This window comes from Abrus precatorius, unplaced genomic scaffold (genome assembly GCF_003935025.1).
Source record: "Abrus precatorius isolate BTA unplaced genomic scaffold, Abrus_2018 Scaffold3, whole genome shotgun sequence".
In the NCBI taxonomy this organism is placed as follows: domain Eukaryota; kingdom Viridiplantae; phylum Streptophyta; class Magnoliopsida; order Fabales; family Fabaceae; genus Abrus; species Abrus precatorius.
Window position 1 is genome coordinate 7,379,378 of NW_020874373.1, and position 22,677 is coordinate 7,402,054.

The 22,677-nt window shown below is 31.0% G+C and overlaps 2 protein-coding genes across 3 annotated transcripts; both read right to left on the reverse strand.

Annotated features, from left to right (window-relative positions):
- Positions 1 to 1,046: 1,046 nt before the first annotated feature.
- On the reverse strand, positions 1,047 to 6,613 carry LOC113860605 (chitinase domain-containing protein 1). 2 transcript variants are annotated; one of them, XM_027493031.1, is made up of 9 exons: positions 6,294 to 6,613; positions 6,112 to 6,185; positions 4,896 to 4,976; positions 4,386 to 4,470; positions 3,663 to 3,683; positions 3,316 to 3,413; positions 2,544 to 2,631; positions 1,741 to 2,092; positions 1,047 to 1,420 (listed from the first exon to the last, which is right to left on the reverse strand). In XM_027493031.1, exons 1-9 carry the CDS (start codon positions 6,555 to 6,557, stop codon positions 1,167 to 1,169), a joined length of 1,317 nt encoding a protein of 438 aa, XP_027348832.1. In that variant the 5' UTR covers positions 6,558 to 6,613; the 3' UTR covers positions 1,047 to 1,166. The 2 variants fall into 2 exon arrangements, with proteins under 2 accessions (XP_027348832.1, XP_027348831.1); XM_027493030.1 differs by lacking the exon at positions 3,663 to 3,683.
- A 6,060-nt stretch (positions 6,614 to 12,673) lies between these two features.
- LOC113860607 (abscisic acid receptor PYL9-like) lies at positions 12,674 to 14,124 on the reverse strand. The gene is made up of 3 exons (XM_027493032.1): positions 13,765 to 14,124; positions 13,474 to 13,695; positions 12,674 to 13,400 (listed from the first exon to the last, which is right to left on the reverse strand). Exons 1-3 carry the CDS (start codon positions 13,951 to 13,953, stop codon positions 13,194 to 13,196), a joined length of 618 nt encoding a protein of 205 aa, XP_027348833.1. The 5' UTR covers positions 13,954 to 14,124; the 3' UTR covers positions 12,674 to 13,193.
- Positions 14,125 to 22,677: the final 8,553 nt, after the last annotated feature.

A 22,677-nucleotide genomic window follows, 5' to 3' on the forward strand; every position in this document is an offset into this window, starting at 1 on the left:
AGAAATTGCCTCAAAACATTTAATATTGGTCACATGAAGTCAATAGTGTTTTAAAGAAAAACGATTTTGAGAATCGAGAGAAAAAAAAATGTGTAGCAATCAGTGATAGATCTAGAAAGATTCAAGACGAATGATATTGATAATTTTGATATCGCCGACTGTACTTCAAATTCATAGAAGCTGAACCCGTCCACAAAATCAAACCTCCCATACGCGGAAATGCGAACGTAGGGAACGAGTGCACGTGTGATCATTATAAAGGTTAACGTCCCGGGCGGTCATCTTTTCTCGACATATGGCCCCAGACCTGGGCCCCGCATTCCCAAGTCCCAGCCAACATTTCCGAAACTATAATTACAGAACAAAACAGAGATACACTTTTTTTATAAATGAAAAAGAAATACAGTTTCTTTATGTTACTTGACAAAAAGTTCAAAATTATTACTTTAATATTAACTAATTCATATTATACTTATCTGTGTTCCTTTTTAAAATTTTTCAAATGGATTATATTATTCTTATTCATGCATTCCATATCACTTCATATGCTTTGTTTTTTTTCCCACCGAAGATTTCACTTAACCAAGAGCTAAAGCTTATTCCTTTACAAATGGGAAAAGATCTCTAAAATAATACACCTCCCAACAAAACCCTTTCTATATCAGCTCATTTTTACTCCATGCATCGATCCCTTATTTTGTTATGTTTATCTATCTTCCCTATTTATTTTTCTCACAAAAGATTGCAAGAATAAAATAAAATTTAGCTCCCCAGCTCGAAATATATATAGACATCCGAGTATTAAAAAGTGTCATTTCTTTAATATAGAATATGTCATACTAGACTACTCATTGCTACATGAAAATCATATGTATTAAATATTAGATTCTCGAATTTATGACCGAAAATTGTTGACAGAAAAATTCGTACAGAAATTATGACCCAAACTAGCACCAAGCCATTGACCAAAAAAAATACCTAGCACCAAGCCCTTGTGCTGTTACACCGTATCTTTGTTACGTTGTAACCTGACAAACTAACTTGCGCATTACTCAAACTAGACTTGAAAAAATAGAATCCAATTTTAACCAAAGTAGATTTCGATTATACCGAATACTTACACATAAACATTAACATGGCATAAAAACAGGGTACACCGTGGTCTTTCACAAAAGGTCTAAAAAGTAATCCAAACCTTGGCCGATTTCCCAGATGGAGATGCCACATCCCCATGTTCGGGCTTCCTCTAACCTCAAAAAAATTGACTTTAAAGATGGATAGAATACCGCATGCCTGACATCCTTGTCGTCAGCGTAAAAGAAAAAATGCTCTCCACTATTCTTGTCCCACTGTAGAACAGGCCTGTGCGTCTCCAAAAGCGCTAGGTAATCTCTCCCAATAATAGCTCCGCCACCTGCATCTGCACTCTCAAATTTTACTAATTAAGCAAAAAAGCCTAAAAAGAAAAGCACTAGTTCTTTAAGACAGTCTCAAAATATCGAAGTAGCTAAAAAAGGTGCTCGTGTTACACTCAAGCAATAGAGATCAAGTATAAACGCTGCCCTAATGGAACTCTCCATTCCCATTCCCCCTTCTCCCTTCCGCTCCCCTTGGGCTAGTGGGGTTCCCTTAAGCACCACTTTAGCTGTTCTACTTGTGTGTGTGTGCCTACAAGCACCATAGTGAAATTGACAGTAAGTTCAGTTCAAAGGAAGAGAAGGGAGAATGTAAAGGAATTACCCCTTGAAAGGGAGAAATCGTTTCCATAGAAGTTGATGCCAAGAAGTATCTTTGGGCCAAGGCGTTGGGCTCTATTGCTAGTACCAAGAAGCAGCTGTAGAACAATTTGAATCCATTTCAAAGGTGCATTTGGACCAGGGTTATGGGGATTAGAGAAGTCGTATGTCATTAACGAGAATCCATCCACAGCTTCACTTAAAGTCTCAAGATCTTTCGGACCAAAGTCGTGCTCTTGCAGCTTCTCAGAAGATGGTGGACCTATAACATAGACCAACTGCAGCTGCTGTCCATTATTTTTCTCTGAGCTTGTAGAATGAAGTGCATCTCCAAGCTGTGTTACAAACTGCAATGCCTGTGCTTGCAAAAGAAGAAAGCACCATATCTATTTTGTGAGGAATAAAGGACTAGAGAGCCCAATACCAAATGGATAAACTGGTCTCGCAGGAAATGTGAGGAATAAATACAATATTTTGTTTTTTTCCCGTGGCAATGTATACATATGCTAATAGAGTTATCAATAACAAAACTGTATTACAGGTGAAAAAATCATAATGGTATACTTCAAATTGCAGGGAACATAATTATGTGGTCCCTATTCCATATGGGACGGGAACCAGCTCAGTCACTACTGTAGCATTTGCAATTATGACATAACCATTCAATAATGCCAGACCTACAATCTCAAAAATTGAAAGATTGGAAGAAATCTTAATAGTCTAGTCCATGAATAAAAGGCAGAGTTCCCTATTATAGCTTTGCTGAATAAAAACCATCTGAAAAGATTAAATGGAACAAATGCTCACCAAGTTCCGCATGTTTGGATCATGCAAGATACCATGAGCTGCCCACCTTGACCAAGATTCTAAAACAATACCATCATATCCCATTTCCCTACAGAAGAACATTCACATGATAAGCAAATTATAGCACAACACAGACATCGTATTCAGAAAGGAAGTGTCTCATATATGGCTCTAAAAGCTTGCTGCCATGAACAACTTCTGATACCCATGCAGTAAATGGGTAACGGGTTTGCTATAGGGAAGAGCCACTCTACTATAAGGCCGCTGGGTAAAGAAGCGTTAATACACCATAAACCATGTACAGAAAAAATATGGAAAAATTACCAAAAAAAATATGGAATTATCGGCAAAAATATTTCTGGCATAAGAACAACAAATCACTCAAATGGTTAATCAAGTCAATTTATGGCTACTTAACAACTACTTGTTCAACATCATTAACCCATTGAGTGATTAGTTATGTTCCTAAACTAGAATATCTTTCCCAAGAATTGCTTTGCAGTAATTTTCACATAAATAATTTCCACCCTTTCAAAATTTGATGATGATGTGCTCATTGTAGTATGTCATTTGCTGATGGCAACAAGAGCGAATCCAAACATTCATCCTTGCAGCATATGACAATAAACAAAATTGAATAGATTACTTAGAGACCATGAGACTGAGAAGCTTACGCGGGCAAAATCCATGATTTCTAGCATAAAGGAAATAATTCTGTTCCCATAATACTATAGCCTAAAAAGTGTATCTAGAAAAATAATTAGAGGCTTACTTGCACTCAGTTACTATAAGGTTAATGGCTTTCTTCCTTTGTTTTTCCTTTCTCAACAGCACAGCTGGTGATGCTTGCAGAACAACTCTAGGCAAAATCTACATGCAATGAAAAGAAATTGCTTTAACAAGGGCAGTAAAAAGAAAAGCTTAACAATAATCCTAAGACAATTAAACAAGTGTTAGGTCTCACAAGTTAAGGATATCATAAAATAAGGTTAGTCATTGGGAACATAACATTTATAGCCAGTCCAAGGCGCAGATCACTTTGCAAGTTTCTACTTGGGCTTTGCAAGTTTCTACTTGGGTTGAGGGTTAAAATAAGCAACAACCTTAAAAACAAAATGTGTCATAAACTCCACTGCAACCCTGCCCCACTGCTCACTAGTCACTAGGAATATTTAACATTAAAGGATGTTAAATATGTGTGTATCCCAGAGATGCATTACCTATTCTATTTCCGTTTTTCATGTTAATAAAGTGGATTTCACATTATGAAATTGCCTTACATACTACTGCCGATACCCATGTCAGGTGGGTGGCCACTGCAAAGTTTAACATCATAGGTTTCATCTTAAACTTACAAAGCATTCAACATGTTCCATAATATGTACTGGCAATAAAGGATCAAAGGATAGAATTCTCAGAAATTTCAAATATAAATAAGCTATTGGCCAAGTGAATGAAGTGATAATAAAGTGCTGAGAAAGAAGCAAAGGAACAAAGCTAAAGGGAAATACACATATAACTACTGTTCCATTGTTAGCTGTTGGTGACATGAGTCACATTCCATCTGGACTAATCTTTACAGGAATAGTAGAGGTCTAGTAATTTAAATTGGGGAGTGATTGAGCATAATAATCCAGACTCAAAGCAATCCTTTTGTCTGAGCATCACACACATTGGCCCATACACAATTCCCCAATTTAACTTTACTTTCTACTTTTACAAATCCAAAATTAAGAATATCATCAAGTAAATAGCTTTTAAACAACTTTTGGATACAAGAGGCATTTAATCTGTCAGTGATGATATGAAAAAAGTTTAAAGTAGATAACTTATTCATTGTACCAAAGCTTCTCCTGTCTTTTTAAGCTCTGAGATCCATCCTCTGTCAGCATTGTGTCTCCCCTCTAGAACTAAGCTAGTCTGTTGGCTGGCAATAACAACTGATGAAGCAAAATCGTAAAGCAATATAACAAAAACTCACTAAACAGCAACGCCTAGGATTTATAATCAAGTATTCAACAGTTCACTAGAAGTTCAATGTAGTGCATAAATTACAAAAAATGAGGATATAAAATATTCTGATGACCCTTAAGGCTGTAATGTCAGTTTAAATTAACCCTGAATATTTTATTTCGAAAAGGGAGTTTAGGGAGGCATCCCAGGTCAGAAGGCTTAAGTAACAAGTAAAACTTCAGAAACCAAAATGTAAAGCTACTGAATTTTCTAACGCTTGCAAAATAAACTCTAAAGCTCTGATGAACTGACACAAAGTGAGCTTGAAATGGGACAGGTCTTAACTCTGCCTCCACCCCTCTATTTCTTCAACAAGTTATTTGGGAATGAGGTACATACCTCTTTAAATCATACCAGACGGGTGATAAATGCGTAAACTTCGAGTTGAACCTTTTTGCCAACTCATAACCTTGAGAATTCCTGTCATAATTAACATTTTATTTTAAGATGCACATAGATAGTAAACACAGGAACAATGGCACATAAAGGAAAAGAATCTCACCCCAGTTGATTAGAAAATTGAATTTTCACTAAAAAAATAAAGCAATACAACTATGAAGATGTTAGGCATTAGGAAGCAGATCAGACAGTCGATGACATGAAGGGGTTTTACCACCAAAAGAAGAAGAAGAAGAAGAAGAAGAATCATGATAGTTTAACAATCAAACCCATAACTTCAAGGGTTGAGTGAAGCAATTACTTACAATACTTCTTTGTTTCTACCAGCTAAAATTAAAGAATAAGTTGCAAATTTAAGAATCATACACACTAGTGAACTGCATCATATGAATACATGTCTCTATCATCTATATGCTAAAGCAAAAAGCAAATACTCCTATATCAACAATATTTTCAGAGTTAATTGTGGAGTGAACCAAACCAATTACTTAACATACTTTTTTGGTTTCAGCCAGCTAAAATAAAAAGAATTTCAATTTTAAGAATCATGCAGATTAATGAACTGTATTATGGGAACACATATCTCTTTCATCCATAATTAAATATGCTACTGTATAGAGCTAATACTTCTAAGGATCTCTCACTTAAATTAAATTAAAAAAAATACCACCACAATCAAACACATTCTCTCTCAAGTCTCAACTCCCTTTGTTCATCTCTCTCACTCCATACTTTCAAAGAAATTTTTTAAAACAAATTAAGATATTTGAATCAGTTTATGCTCAGGTTTAAAATTAGGAGAAACTTATTAGGCAATTGAGCGTTAAAACAAATTTCAAATTTATGTACAACTACATTGCAGCTGCCACTAGTAGCGTCCAAGAAGTAGCGTTCTTTCATTCCTATTATTATACCATCCTAAAACAAGATCGGATATGGCAAATTTAACTATCAGCACTTGACAATTGAAATCAAAAGTTCAAATACTTCTTTCAAGTCATTATATCATAATCGAAAAAACAAAAATTCACTTTACATCAAACCAAACTGCTTCTTTATTCCTTATTTAGCAGAAAGTATTGCATGCCAAGTAACACATTCATGATTCATCTCAGAAGTTGCTAAATAAATATACAAGGGGAAAAGGAAAACATACCAGGGAGTAACGTAGGCAAGCACAGGATAAGTATAATGACGCTGAGAGATATTTTCTGATACTTTCGAATTCTCCTAATCCAATGTAAATTTACAACATTAGATACTAAAATCAAAACTATAACTCTCTATGATACTGTAAACTTGAAAATATTGTATGTATGTTATAATTACGGTACTTACAATGAGTACATGTTGGTAATTAACTTCGGTTGTGACAAGGCCTTGTTGATACACATAAGAATCTGGATATTGCGAATGAGAAGATTGTCTCCACCTGTAAGTGACGACGGCAATGATAGAAGACAAGATGAAGAAGCCAATGAATTTGGTGTGACCGGAAACCGAGTCAGCCCGCTGGTCTCGTTCCGAAGCCGAAGATGATCGGACTCGGTTCTGGCGACTACCGTCACTGGTACCTGATCGCTGATTTCGCTTCTTCGCCATGTCGCCCAACTATCACTATTCAGTATTCACTAGGTTTTCCAACTGCAGAAACGACATCGTACTGTTTATAGGAAAATAGTCACTACGCAATAAATTTTTCAACAAATAAACAGGATGCTTGCTGAGCTGTCCTCCTAAATTTACCCGTCAGGAATTATATACTTCTTCCAAATTTTAAATTAGAATTCTTTTAATATCTTAAAAATTAAAATATATTTATAATTTTTTAAATAAATTACTAGTTTAATTATTTATTAATGTAAAATTAACCATTATAATTATTTTAAAAAATATAAAATATTTTTTCATTTTAAATACTGTAAAATTTATAAATAAATAAATAATACTAACTAGAGATTATAACCATTAAAAAATAGTATTTATTTTGAGAATTAAATGTTAAATATTAAGCATATTAAATAATTCTTAACAAATTTTTCTTGTATTCATGAAAAAAATATAAATCTAGCTTAAATTATATTTTTTGTTTTTTTGCGTTTAAGTTAATTTTGTATTTGTTTTCTATTTTTTAATACAATTTTAATTTTTAAGTTTAATTTAATTTTTTTCAATTTTAATTAATCTTTTAAATTATTTTTTAAACTTTGTTTTGTCTTTTAACTTAACTAAAAAATTTAAATTAACAAAATTTTGGATAAGATTTTTTGTTATACATTTTTATGCATTTTACTCATAAATTATCATTAAATCTTTTAAATTAATACTAAAAATTTCTTTAACTGCTCGCAAATTATTTTTCATTAATTGCTTGTTTAAACTTTTTTTTTTTTTATAAATAGTTAACCATCGTTGTTAACTTATCATCATTGATGAAAACTCATATATCTATAATTTTCTTTATTAATCATACTCATGATTACGTCAAGTATAAAATATTCTCTAAATTAATTAAAAATAAAAAGTGAAGAAAAATATAAAAAAATAATTTAAAGAATTAAATGAAATAAAAAAGTTAAAAGATAAAAATGTGTCATGATACAAGGTCTTACGAAGTTAACATGTGCGCAACTACAATAAAATCGTCACCGGAATTTTACCGTGTGTTGTTTTTTCCACTGTGAGCTTCAAAGAATGTATATGCAGTTTCTTTTTTCTTCTATATTATACGCAAGTGCTCTTCTTTCTTCTACCCCATCCTCCAGCATTTTGCTTTTTAGCTTTTGTGTTCTTCAGAGGAGGGACTTCCAAAGTAAATTTACGTGATGTCTTATTATTGACTGACCTTGATAATGATTTTCAAGCTTTGTCGAGGAGACGAGTATTTGCGATGTGGGGATATGTATGGAAGTGAAGTCTTCAAAGACTATAAGTGTTTAATAATGATCAGATTCAAATTAAAATTGTTTTAAAAATGAATACAAGGATTCAAACAATGAAGTCTTTTATGAATGAAAAGGTGACAGAATAGCACGAGTAAAATTTTGAGTTAACAGTTCTAGACAACTTTTTTGTAATTTAAATGTATTTATTTATGTAGGGCCCAAATTAAGGTTTTTTTACTTAATTATTGATTTTTTAAAAAAAATTACTAAATTATAACTTTTTTAAAAATTAACTAAAAATAAATCTGGTTACATGACATAAGTTTCGTTATTAAGGACGAAATTTTAATTTTTTTTTGTTTTTAAAAATAAATTTTACCATTTAAAATGTGAAAGTTATTAAATTTTAACATATGTTATGACATTATAAAATTTTTAACTGTAATGGTGATATTTGTTTAAAAATAAATAAATTTTATTACAAAAATGACGAAACTCATCATTTTTATAAATTTACATGTTTTTCTACTCAACTTCTTTATAAGCTCCTGAATTTAAATATTAAGATGGAACTGATTATTAGAGTTTATAAAAAACTTGAGTAGAAGAGTACATGATTTATTTATTTTTTCAAAGATGAAGAGTTTTATTGTTTTTGTGGTGAAACTTAATTTTATTTTTAAAATAAACAAATATTGCTATTATAATTATGAAACTTATAATATTATGATGTGTTAAAATTTTATAAATTTTATATTTTAGAGGCAAAATTTATTTAAAAAAAGAATTGGAAGTTTCGCCGATGGCAAAACTTATGCCTTAGCCAGATTTACTTCAGACTAGAAATTAATTTTAAAAATTATTATTAGTAATTTATTTTTAAAAAATCAATGATTAAGTAAAAGAGCCCCAAATTACTAATCCTTCCGTTCTTCAACTTCCAATAAATTGTCAGAGAAAAATGAAACCAGCAGTTGACGTACCTCTTCTTACGCCACGTATGGAGGCTCAAATGTAACCCTTCATTTTAGATTATTCTTTGCACAGGGTCGTATTATAGCCTATGTACATAGTTAATTAAACAAAGGTTTTTTCTTTTTTTTTTAAAGATGGAGAGTGACGAGAAATTTCAAGTGCTAAAATTCGATTCTTAGTAGTTCAGTAAATAGCCTATCTTATGTTTCATTTTCAGGGTGTAAAGTACTACTGAGTTGAAATTGGTATACTCGCCCGGCACCTTGTTTGAATTGGCACATTGTATCGGATCTACTTCATATATACTTTGGACTTCAAGGTCAATTGGTAACGACGCGACTATTATTTAGTTCTCTGGTGACTACATTAGGGCAGACCATAGATACATATGCATTGATCTACCATGATTCGAAGTCCAAACGTCAATTAATGCAATATTTTGTACTAGACACTAGAACATTACGAGCATCAAAGTATCTGACTAGGCCACTCAGATCAAGTGTCTAAGATAAACGGTGGAGACCCCACTTCCCACTCCATTCAATGCCGTGTGTTAATTTTCACGCCACATACATGTGTACTAAAAACACACAGAAATTTACATGTATACAAAGATCTTGACCTTTTCATAGTAAATGCATCCTTTGGCACTCACCTTGCTAGGATTGATCTTCAACACGTTGGTTGTTCACTCCCCTTCAAAGGCTTCCACCTTCTTGCACCCCTAGCAGGAGGCCTTTAAAGGGGAACGAACAAGCTTCATGTTGCTTATCTGATGTAGTTTGACGAATATTACACAATGTCATGAAGAAGTCCAATCTGAAGATGCATGCATCTTTTATAATATTGAGGTAAGGGAAGTCTTCACCCTTAGCTTTTCATGGTTTTACACTACCCTTTTCAATAATTTGTTTTCTTTAGCCATAAGGTGAATTTCAATGCAATAATAATTTTTCAAGCGCTTGCATGGTTAATTATTTATCAAGTCTTTAAATAAAATAGATATTTGAATGCAACCTTAAGGCCCTCAATTATCGTTCGAATCTTTACTATAAAATTGTCTTAAATGTTCATAAAAAATTATAGCAATAATGCCCTTTTATTGAGTTAGATAATAGTTTAATTGAACTGCATGAGGTTATAAGTGATTCCTAATTAGCCACCGATCAGTCAGTAATTTAAACTAAACACAAGACTGCTTATGCATAATCTTGAAAGATGGTGTAAGCCAAAATATGGCAAGTTCGAATAGACTCGAGTTTGCATTAGCTAGCCGGAATATGGCCTAAGACTTTAGGGTAGATGCATGCGTTTTTCAAATTTACATTTTTCTGGCATCTTTAGTTAAATGGCATATCTAGTAATCTGGTACCCTTTTCCCCATAAGAATAGTACTTGAAGTTAATTGTAACTATTTCATTAATTGGCTATTCGTTATATTAAACAGCTTTTAAACACTTATTATGTTAGAATTTAATAAATATTTGACAACTCACTTTGCTAGATATATTAGTGTGATAATATTCTAATCTTTCAAATTTACCCTTACATAATAAATTATTATTTATTTTTTAAATTTATTAAAGATTTTTCTGTATTTTTCATTTTTAAAGAAGTGTAACTTAATTTATTATTATTTAGCAAGGTTTTATATTTAACTTTTTTTTTTCAAATTTTAAGTCTGTCAAAATAATTACTTTTAAAAATTTGTTTTAAATTGTACACCTACAAGTATAACATTACGTCGACGAGAATAGTTGATAACATATTTTTTAATATAGTTTTTAAATATATTTTATTTATTGGCTAATTTGTTGGCTAAAATTTATTAAAATTATAAAAATATAAGAAAGAAAAATTAAATTAGAAATAAAAAGCATTAAACTTATCATATTTTAGTATTTTACTTCTAGTGAATATCTCGTAAGTGTACTCATAAATAAAATTAAACTGATTAGAAATGAGAGTGAATTAAAGCCATAGAAGAGAAGATGAACTTTTTACACAATAACCAAACTTATGAGTTGATTGATCTGCCCAAAGGTAAAAATGTCTTCAAGAACAAATGGGTGTATAGACTCAAAACTGAAGACGGAAGCTCAAAACCAAGGCACAAAGCTTGAATTATTGTGAAAGGGTGCAATCAAAGGAAAGGAGTTGACTTTGATGAGATATTATCACCAGTGATGAAGTATTCCTCCATAAGAGTAGCTTTGGGTTTGGCAGCTTGTCTAGACTTAGAAGTTGAACAACTTGATGTCAAGACTACATTTTTGTATGGAGACATCAAAGAAGAAATCTATATGGAGCAACCTGAAGGCTATGAAGAACGAGACAAGGAACACTTAGTGTGTCATCTAAAGAAGAGTCTATACAGTCTGAAACAAGCACCCAGACAGTGGTACAAAAAGTTTGAATCCTTCATGACCGAACACAATTTCAAGAAGACAACTGATGATCATTGTGTGTTCATCAAAAGGTATGAAGTTGGAACTTTTCTTATATTGCTTTTATATGTTAATGACATGTTGATCATAGGGCATGATAAGACCAAGATTGCTGGTTTAAAGAATGCTTTAAGCAAGTCTTTTGCTATGAAAGACTTAGGTCCTGCAAAACAAATTCTTGGGATGAAGGTGATCAGAGATCATTCCAATAAGTTGATATGGCTATCACAAGAGAAGTACAATGAGAAAATTCTCAAGTGATTCAACATGAATAATGCAAAATCTGTTAGCGTTTCACTTGCTGGACATTTCAAGCTGAGCAATACACAATGCCCAACCAGTGATGAAAAAAAGACAGAAATGAGTAGAGTGCCCTATTTTTCTGCGGTAGGAAGCCTAATGTATGTCATAATTTGTAAAAGACCAGATATTGCGCATGCAGTTGGTGTTGTGAGTCAGTTTTTATCCAATCCTAGCAAAGAACACTGGAATGCAGTGAAGTAGATACTAGCCAAAAAAAATTGCAGGCTCCAACATATTTTTTCTTGTTCACATATCATATTTGTCTGCATATACTTCTTCAAGTGCCCATTTTACATCCACAAAGATGAGAAAAAATTGATTCCACACTTTTCTCAACCGAAAGAGGAGCTATGTACCTGATATCAGTTGTATCCATCAGAACATAGATGACAGTGAGGAGAAGACTGTGCTCATTTATAATGAAAAGTTAGCACAAAACAAGGACTGATGAAAACAAAAAAGTGGAGCATCTATCAGGGTGACAGGGTAGTTAAGAAACTGGAATTTGTCATCATGACTATCATCCAGCAGCAAAGTACATTTCTTTAGCTCAAAGTCGCGAGATTTTATTCAGAGATGGAGCTTGCCATCATCATTTTATGAATGGGAATTGTTCCAGTCACGGTCATCGGGAATAAGAAACATGTCTAAACCTACAGCATTTTCTTTTCCATTTCTTATGATCTGATCAAATTACTTGCTAGGGGGTTCTGAAGGTAGTAATAGTCATTGTAGAATCAACCTAAAAGTAAGAATCCGTTGTGCCGTTCTTTTTGTTCCTTGCTCAAATAGGGCCATATGTATCAATAAGTGTAACCGTGATCCACAGAGAGAAGAGAATCATAACTTTTTTTTAACAACGACTGCGTTACAAGGGGAATAAAACTTGTCCTAAAGTTTCAAGTTCGATTCATGAAAATACTGCTATGGCAATTTGCTATGTTCTTTTCTGCGAGTCTCAGGTGTAAAAAGTTTGAGCAGAGATATTATTGAGCAGCAGCATAGACATCTTATTGTGGCTCTGTGGGCCTATCAAGCAGTCCAAAAAGTTTTATTATTTAAATCACTAAAAATTAACACAATAAATAACACTAGATATTTTTTCTTCGCTTATTTTTATTTTTTTATACTCATCATAAAAAAAATCCCAAAACATGAGGTGTTCAACAAACATTATCGTTACAAAAGCCATCTATCAGAAAAGAAAAAATGCCGTGCAAGTTATACCAAAGAGTGACATCATCAACTACCCCTCTTCGCTCAAAACATCCTACGGGTTGTCCTTATCTTCTCCCTCACGAGAAAAAGTTATAGTATTGAGTTTGAAAGCAGCCTCAATAAGAAATAGTCCTAAGTGTTCTTAACAATAAGCCCAAAATAAAGTAAAACGTAAATTCATAGCTGTTGAGAGAAGAAACGGCGAGTGAATGAGAAAATTCTTTTCTTTTTACAAGAATATGTACAAAAAAAAAAAAAGTGTAGAACACAAAACCCAAGAAGAAAAACAACTCAATTTCCCACTCCAAGTATAATCTCATAGTGACAAAACTGAAGAAGAGAACCACCTAAGGTGTTCTAAAGAGGAACGGTTATGCAAGAATACTCATTCCCATAGACCTTATCATGGATCAGTTGGAGCCTGCGAATTGCACGGCCATCCTCTCAGAAACACTAGCCAAAGAGCTTAGGTTGCAGCCGATCAAAGCATGAACAAAGTAACAAGTTTCGTCCTTGGTGTTGCCATCAGGCACATCCACCACAAACGATTCAATCACCATGGTTCCAGGCCTTCCGTCAATAACCTCTGGATGCGCTGTTATTATGGAGGAATAGTTCTGCGAAAATTCACAGAACAAAACGTGAGTGTCGTTGTTCTTAATTGGAAAAGGGAATAAGGGAATCACAAACCTTAAGCCTGTGATCACCGCCGAGGATCTTGATGGCAAGAATGTGTTGGTCATCGTCGAGTTGTTCCAACCTCTCAGTGCTGGTGGTGGCGGGAAGACCAGATTTAACGTTGACCTCTCTGACGCTGCCAATGGCAACAGCAAGGTCACCTTGGACGATGCACCTGCTAACGAAGGGCTTGTATTTTTGGGGCTCGTCGAATCTTCTCACCAGGGACCACACCTGACACAATAATTTCATGAATTCAATTATGGGAAAACACAAAGTTTAAGGTTAATTGTTGGTACTTACGAGAGGTACAGGGGCTTTTATGTGCTTTACGAGTGCTGAAGTGCACTGGTTGTGGCTGGGTTCATGCGTGTGATGCCTCCATATGTCCATCCCTATACCAATTCCACCGTTCATATCTATCGATTCTATTTTGTTACACACACAAAACGAAACTTTACACACCTCTCTACCTTCCCTTTCCACTATCATCAATTATCAAACTCAAACGCTCGAAATCACCGACAACCACCTTTTATTATATATGTGTGCTGGTGCTTCCTTCTTTCTCTTCTCTTTTCTTCTATTATTTACTAATTCTTTAGTGGTACTTTACTTCTTATCTTGTTCTCTTTTTCCTTTTCTTTAACTCCCTCCACGTCTGATGCCACAGGACATGATAATAAACTAAAGTGCTCAAGTGTAGGAAAAATATTTATTCAAAATCTTTTAATGAAAAATAAATAAATTGAATAAAAGTAAGTTTTTATTTTAATTCTTAAAATTATTATCTAATACAAACAATAATGAATCAAATATTCTCAAATGTTAATATAAAGCTTCTTTTCATTGTTAATTTACACTATTAAATTTATTCGATACTAATTGAAATTCTTTTTTAATTTCACTGTTTTGATATCCGAACTTTATCCTTTATTTTATCTTTTAAAAAAATAAGGCATGGACTGTACATAGATACTTAAAATTATTTCTTTAACATAATTTGAAGTTCTATTGCACCTCGCTGTTTGACGGAAAAAGGGCATAAGACGTGTTAAAATATGAATTTTATATTTTATTGTCTAATAAAAAGTACTGTAATGAATGATGATACTCTTTTAAACTGAGAAAATATATTAGATGGGATATTAAAAATGTACTTAACTGTTTACATGTTTTTAAATAAAACTATAAAAATATATATTTTATCGTTCCACTCGTATTTTAAACAAGACAATATTAAACGGTACTACGTATCACAGTTAACAAAATATTAATTTTAATAAATATTTATTAAAAGTTAATCCAACCATGATTTGTGAAATATTATTAATTTATCGCAATTATTATACATACAAGAGTTTAAACACATTAGATATTCAATAATACATAATACACCGATGGAATTTTATTTGTTTTAAATATCATGTCATATATTGAAATAAAATGAGATAATAATTCATAAGTTATTAATTAAATTTTAAACTGTAAAAATATATTAAAGAATGTTTTATATGTTATTTAAAGTAATTTTTATAGAACTTCGAAGACTAAAAAATAAAAAAGTATTTTCAGCACAAGTAACAACATTCAAATTACAAAACACCTAATGGATATCCGCAGCATCTTCGTTGAAACGACTAACGAGGGAGTGATTGGTGGCCGAGTTTATAATTATTTTTAGCACCGCAATAAACGGACCAGGCAACATCTAACAATTAATGCTACTGCGGTAGTTGGTGGCCGAGTTTATAATTTTTTCATTAAAATTAAAATAAATAAATAATCATTTATGTACATTTTTTTATATGAATAGTTGAACAATCCATTTATTACAGCGTTAAAATTCAATTATATTTATTAAAATTTAAATTTGAGACTGAGATTAAATTTAAATATTTTTTATCAGGGTAATTTTTTTAGTTATAGTAATAAAGAGTTTTTAATAATTAATAATTTAATTTGAAAAATTGATATTATTATTTAGATAATATTATATAAATTATTTAATTGTCATATTAAAATTAAAAATTTTAAAAATAAAAATTCATTCTTATATTATAAATTTCAAGTTAAAGTTGAGATTCGAGAGTTTGAGTATCAGCTGAGATTAATTTTTGAGTAATGTATATGTTTAAAAGTTATCATAATAGAATTTTTTTTTATAATAAAATATCCTTATTATAAGTTGTGAATTAATTAAATATTTAAGTGATATATTAATAAATAAAAATATTATATTTATAAAAAAATTTAATTTTTAGTGACCATATTTTAGTAATGAATATAAAATTTATCACTAATAATTAATTATTTGTGACAATTATTTTTATATTATCACTAATATTATTATTAATGCAAAAGAAATCAAATACTAATTTGTAACAAATACAAAATTAATTACTAATAAAATTATAATTTCACCTATTTTATGAGAAAAAAATATTTTATTAGTCTAATAAACTTGTAAATGAAATAAATTATGAAGTAAAAATTTTAGTGACAATAAATGACAAATTTAAATATCGTCACATAATTATTTTAATTATGATTTTTAAAGCTTTTAATGACAAATATTATAATCATAAAATATATAATTTTTTGTAATAAATTTTAGTCTCTAAACATAAAACTTTTAAATTTTTTAATAATAAATATCATAGTCACTAAACACTTAAGAGATAAGGAATCTACTGCTCACAAAGAGAACTTAAAAAATCCGGTAAATAAATTTTAGTAGCTTATGTTTCTACTTGTGTCTTACTATGTCATGAAAAATTTAGATTATTGTTTCGTAAATTTCAGCCACCAGATTGAACTGAGTCATGGAGATCAATCCTGCTTAGTGGAAGAAAAAATTTCTCTGTGGGGAATCACCTTCTCAAGGCCAGACAACAGATGGACAAAGGTTTAAATTTAACAATTGGTTGCTCATACATTCTAGTTCCCAATATTGCCTAGTGACTGCGATTACCTAAACAATAAGAAAAAAAACATTCTGGTCCTAAATGCATTTCATGAACAATGATGTTTATTAGATGACGTATTAACCGAGTTCATTATCAACATGATGAATAAAGTTATCAAAAATGACAAATAGTATGAATCAAAACTATACACATGAATTAATGTGCATTAATTAAATAGAGTGAAGCATTGGATGCATGAAGTGAAATTCCAATCTTAGCTTAGGGACGGACATACCCAATATTCATTGTCAAGACAAATGAGAATTGACAAGATAGCCGTTAAAATTATATAGCAAATCAGTTGCTAAACATTTCTGGTCCTGGATGCTGATTCCACGACCATTGCTCGTGCTACATGTAAATATGTGTACATACATATATTTACAACATATATGAAATTATAATATTCACTTTTATTACTTGGGTTCAAACGGTGAAAGCAGATGGACTCATGATATTTAATTGTTGATGCAAGACTTTCATAATATTACCAACTGTTTGAGCTATGTTCAATGTTCCAAATCCAGACCTATTTTATAGGTCCTAAGAAGTATTTTTATTCTTTGTTTCAAAATTTTAAGATGGATCTCTGAAGTGAGGTATAAATTATGGGTCCAAAACTAAATACGAACTCAACAAATTAAAGAAAGAGCAAGAGTTGGCATCATTTTTCATTTTCTTGTTTTACAAATAGACGGAGATTTAAGATGGAACTTGACATAAAGAGAATTTGCTTGTCATATAACATTATGTCATCTGATGCGATTCATTTAACTTTAATCAGGAATATAATTCAATCAAGTTAGAACAGTTAAACAAATAATTAACTTTCCGGGAATGGAAAAGTTGGCTAAATGATGTCTAGTTTCACACATTCTTCTTATCAGTTTATGTAATTTATTTATTTTTTTACTCAACCAAACCAACCCTGGTATGATGTGGTTGTAGTTTTTTTATTAAACTTTTAGATAGTTTAATTTTTAATTGTTACTGTTAAATGTTTCCATCACTTTGTACGCACGAGTTTTAAATTATTATTTTTGCAAATAAAATTAATTAAAACATTTTAAACACAGATTTATTCTTAAATTTAAAATCACAAATTAAACTGAATTAATTCTTACAAATTAATCACGTCCTCTTGTTTTATTAATTTTATTTGACATAAATAAACTAATCTATAATAATATATTTACATTCACGTTCAATTTAAAGTCTATGAAATGACAGACATATAATAGCACTAAGTGATTTTTATTTTTTATTTGGGTCAAACATAAATGATTAATTAAGTGAATGTTTGTAACTGCTAGTCCTTCAATTCCAATTAGATAATTGAAGTAGTCCAACAGGCAACAAGACAAAAGATAACCCTATCGCCGAAAAACAGGATATTTCCTTAATAGTACCTCACCTGGTCTCAACCCAAATTTATTTTATTTGCGACACAATTATATGTCGCACTGCGAAGCCTTTAATGCTGTCTAATCGATCTTTTTAATGTATTATCAATCAGTTTGATTTATAATGTAAAAATAATTTATTTTTTAGTTTTTATTAATATCTCAATACATAAATAAAGTTCATAAAAAATTGGAATATAATTTTATCAAGATGTACAGCATGCATAAATTCAATTATTTTAAGTTTTTTCTGACTATTTAAATTTTGTTTTTCAGCTCAATTTTCTTGTTTTGAATGAATCGATAGCATCAAACCGTTCTCACAGGTGAAAGCCAAATTATTGCATTGCTCATCAAGACTAGGTAATTATGTGTCAGTCAATAGATTGCGGGAAGAAAATGTTGTATTTTTAATTCTTTTTGGTTTTGAAAAGTGTTATATTTTCATTTGAAAGGATAAAAGATATCCCTAAAAGCATGAAAACTTTCCTTGATGCGTCCCTTTTGAAATCTGTCTTTAATAAAATTTTAGTTAGATTATAGATATTGAAACTAATACTAGCAGTTAATAAAGTTTAAAGTCATATTTTAAAAAATATGTACAACTTTATACACGACAATAATTAATTAGGGCTTATAATGTGTACTGTTTTAGCAGAACAGCTTCAAGCAGGAAACAAAGGATGGCCTGATTTTCAAATATTAAATTTTCAAAATTATGGTGGTTACAAGGGAGATAATTGTTAAGGAATTAATCTTTTAATTAGATTCACTTTGTTTACTTTGTACGCAAAAGTACAGAAAAGAAAAAGATATTACTGCATGTAGCCTCCCAAAAAAAGCAATTTCGTGAGAGGTATGAAAGACATCAATCCTTGACTTTGTCAAATCTCCAACCAATCTTTCGGATGAACATGAAATGTTTATCCTTGGCAACTAAATCTTAATTTGAGATAAAACTTAATGAAAGCTACTTTTTGGCACAAGCCTATTAGAGGAAAAAGATGAGAAGGAGAAAGGGGAAGCAGCCCAATAATTTTCTCCACAAAGCTGAATATAGTAGTACCTGTTGCAGCAAAAATGTGTATGGTAAGAAATCAAACCTTATCCAAACTGCAACAAATTATTGGACCCCCTTCAGTGTTGTGCTCTAGCTACACAAAAATTTAATAAAACACACGTAACAGCATAGTCACATCAATATCAACATATTAATAAGCCCAGTGGTGTGTCTGTTTTCCATAGGGTCATTTTGAAAATCTGTAGTCAATCATATGATAGACCTCATAATGTGTTCAGGAAATTTGGCTCATCTTTTGAATTCTATTGGTACATATTTAACTAAAAGTGTAATTCTTGGGGACAATCCTAGCGTGCTGGAGTTTGTTGTTTTCTCTCAGTTCTGTTTGTTTCTCTTTTCTTTTTTCTATTAATCTATCAATTTACACAACCTAACAAGTAGAAAAATGATCTTTTTAATCACTGTTACAGATATTTAAGTGCTTTCTTTTATAGTTGAGATATCTTTTTGTGATATGTACCCTGAAAGTATAAAAAGTAAATAAAAAAATAAATTATATACAATATTACGTATGGTATCAAATAAATAACCGTATCAAATAAAGGGTTGTGCCAAATCAAGAATATCAGTCAACTACAAAATTTATTAGCAACTGGATATGATACTGACTTGAAAGCTTATCCATAGATATGTTACTTACATTAACACTAAAGGACTCTGACTTAGGAAGAGAAAATTGAAGTTTCTGCATAATAATTGAGGGTGGTCAGTTGTTCATGTATTGTAAGATCTCGTCGTCTAAAATTGTCACACTATTAACTTTTTGACTGGGAATTGTTATCCTATGAACTGTTCTGTTAGACTGCAAAATATTAAAAATTGAATGGATAGAGACGTAGATAGTAAAACAGTGGATTGATTTTCCTTGAGAATTTTTGTAACCTTTATCTTCATTTTTTTATAAATATCATAAAATTGGTGAAAGGCATAGGATAACAACGAAAAAAGTTATTGGTTATGACTTAAAAGGAGCATAACAATAGGGATATAACGAAAGGAGTTGAAAGATTTAGCAAAAGAAAAAGCAACATTATTCAGAGCCCCCCACCAGCCCCTACCCATTTCCGTTTTGATACGTGGAAGAATTTTTCAATTTGTAAATTACAGAAAGGAGGCAATGGTCTCTGGCTTCAGCAACTTTCACCAATATTGGTGTCCCATCTCCACTAGATGGATATGCTTCATTGAGGAGAGCAATATAGTTTGCTGTTAGAAGAAGGCATCAACTTTTGCTAAGCATAAGCAACATGTTTTTTTTTATAATGCCTTTGTAGAGGTTGCTTTTGCCAAAAACTAATCATACTCTCAAACCTTGAGCTTTCCTTACTTTTAAGTCTGTTAAACTATTCCTAACTGTGTTTGAATACAATGCCAATGTTTATTAATCACGTTTAACTCCTTATTAATCTGCTTACAATTTTCTAGATTAATCCTATTCCCTCATACAGTTTCTTCCTTTTCATATTACGAGAAACATGCTCAATTCCTTTAAGAGAATTTTATATAAATTTTTTTTATTACTTTTGCATTTATATTTGAATAAAAATAAAACTGAATGTTTAGTTTTATGAGAAGTCGAATTCATATAATTATTGTCATTCTCGTTATTAATTTATATTTTTTTCCAAAATTATTAGTTTAATAAAAAAAAATTGTAAAAAAATTATTTAAATAATAGTGATAACAGACGTACAATAACACCAATAGGCATTCCTTGTAACGAGATTAAATGTGTGATTAGAAATATGGCAATAACTTGACATGTACAATTTGAGAATAAGCTTTATTTTATTATGGTCTTTGATATTTTGAATCAAGTTGTGAAATTGATACTTTTACTTATTATGTTTGAGTAATGAAGAAACTTTTGTTTCGGTATTCAAAATTATTCGTTCGTCATTTAAGTCTTCAGCTTCACAAAGTTTTCACTTCAACTTTTATGTTTTATAAAAAAAATTATTATAGCTAGTTTTATGTCATTTCTATTGTCATTTTGTTTTAAAAAGTTATTATCATTTTATAAAATATAAATAAAAATCTTTCAAAGTTAAAATTTTAAATTATTTGCATTTATAAATTTTAAAATTAAAATAATAATTTACTGCTTGAAGGACCCGTGATGCAATCAGTGGAAAGAGTCTATATACACACTTTCACTTGAGATTAAAACATATAAATTATTTTTTTAATTTTTATCATATATATGTATTGAGGTGTTTTTTTATTTTTCTTTTGTCTGTGAAGTCACAAAACCAGGCCCAAAAGCCCGTCGACTAAAAAGCTCTGAAAGGCAAGTGCCACAACAAGATATCACTACTTACTATTAAGGTCGAAGTCCTTTATTATCTTCAATTTAGTTCAAGGCTAAAAGAGGCCCAATCTTAAACCATAAAAACCCGAGTCCAATGAAAAAAAGAGTAAAAGAAGAAAGGATCAAAAGAGAAAAGTATCAGTTCGATCAAACAACTAAAAATAATATTAAACATAAACTGACTCATTGAATTGATAGTTTCCATTTGACAGGTGTTGCCTCATGGAGAATTCTAAAACGATCTGACTTGTCTTCAACCTAAACTAGTTCTTGATCTTTCTACATTGATGATGATATTTTTGGAGAAATGTTCTTTCAATAACTTTGTGTTTATATATTTTCTAACTTTAAAAAAATTAATTAAAAAACCATACAGAAATAATTTTTATAAAATTTTTCGTCAGATCACACGGGCCAAATTAAAAAACTATCAATTAATCGGCGGAAGGAACTAGAGAAACGAGTAGTTATATATATATATATATATATATATATATATATATACATTATTAGTATGCGCAAGGGTACTGGTGTCTGGAAAGTCTCCATATTGTTCTATTGTAATTGATACCAAGGAAAAGAAAGAAACTATAGACTTTATATCATTACATTTCTATAATTACTAAAATGAGTCTAATTTTAATACACTATCATCTAATTAAATAACATATTAGATATGGTTTTTATAATAATTAAGATAAAATTCAACAATTTTTAAAAATATGATGATCTATAATCAATTGATTGATAATGTGTAAAACATCATATGTATGATCAAATTCATGTAGTTCTTATTAACAATTTTATTCACAGCCTTACCTATACGAATTATGTAAGCTACTGTATATAGACAAAACAAGCGAGGAGGCCGCACGCCACAACGAGAACCTCAAGTAACGTAGTAATCAACATGAAAATCATTAAATTCTCTCATGGACGATAGGTCGAGTGTTATTCCAAAGCCATTGGTGAGCTGAGCAATCCAGCAATGGTGAAACCTGTGAGAATCAAAAGAACAAAACACGAACAAAAAGAAAGTCATGCAACACACTAGAAGGCAAATCGAATGTTACTAAAAAAGTCAAAGCAAAATACCTTTTCCCAGACTAATGAGTGGTAGTTGTTAAGCCAAACAATTTCTGCGGCCGAAAACAGAAACAAATCAACCAATTTAATCTGCAAGATATGCCCAGGTTAGTAACAAGCGTATGAAAGAATACATGGCTAGGAATAGAACATTCTGAAGTTCAGGAGAAACTGAACATCAAGTCCTCAGATTTAAAATGAGCAGCCAATTCCAATTAAAGATGAAATTTCCCATGGATACTTCCAGCAATGCAGGTACGGAAAAAATAAATTATTTCTATACTATTTTACTTGTGCTTGTGTTTTATACAGGATCAATATTCTTTTAGAAAAAGGTTTCGTAATTGATTGACCAAAAAAACCCTT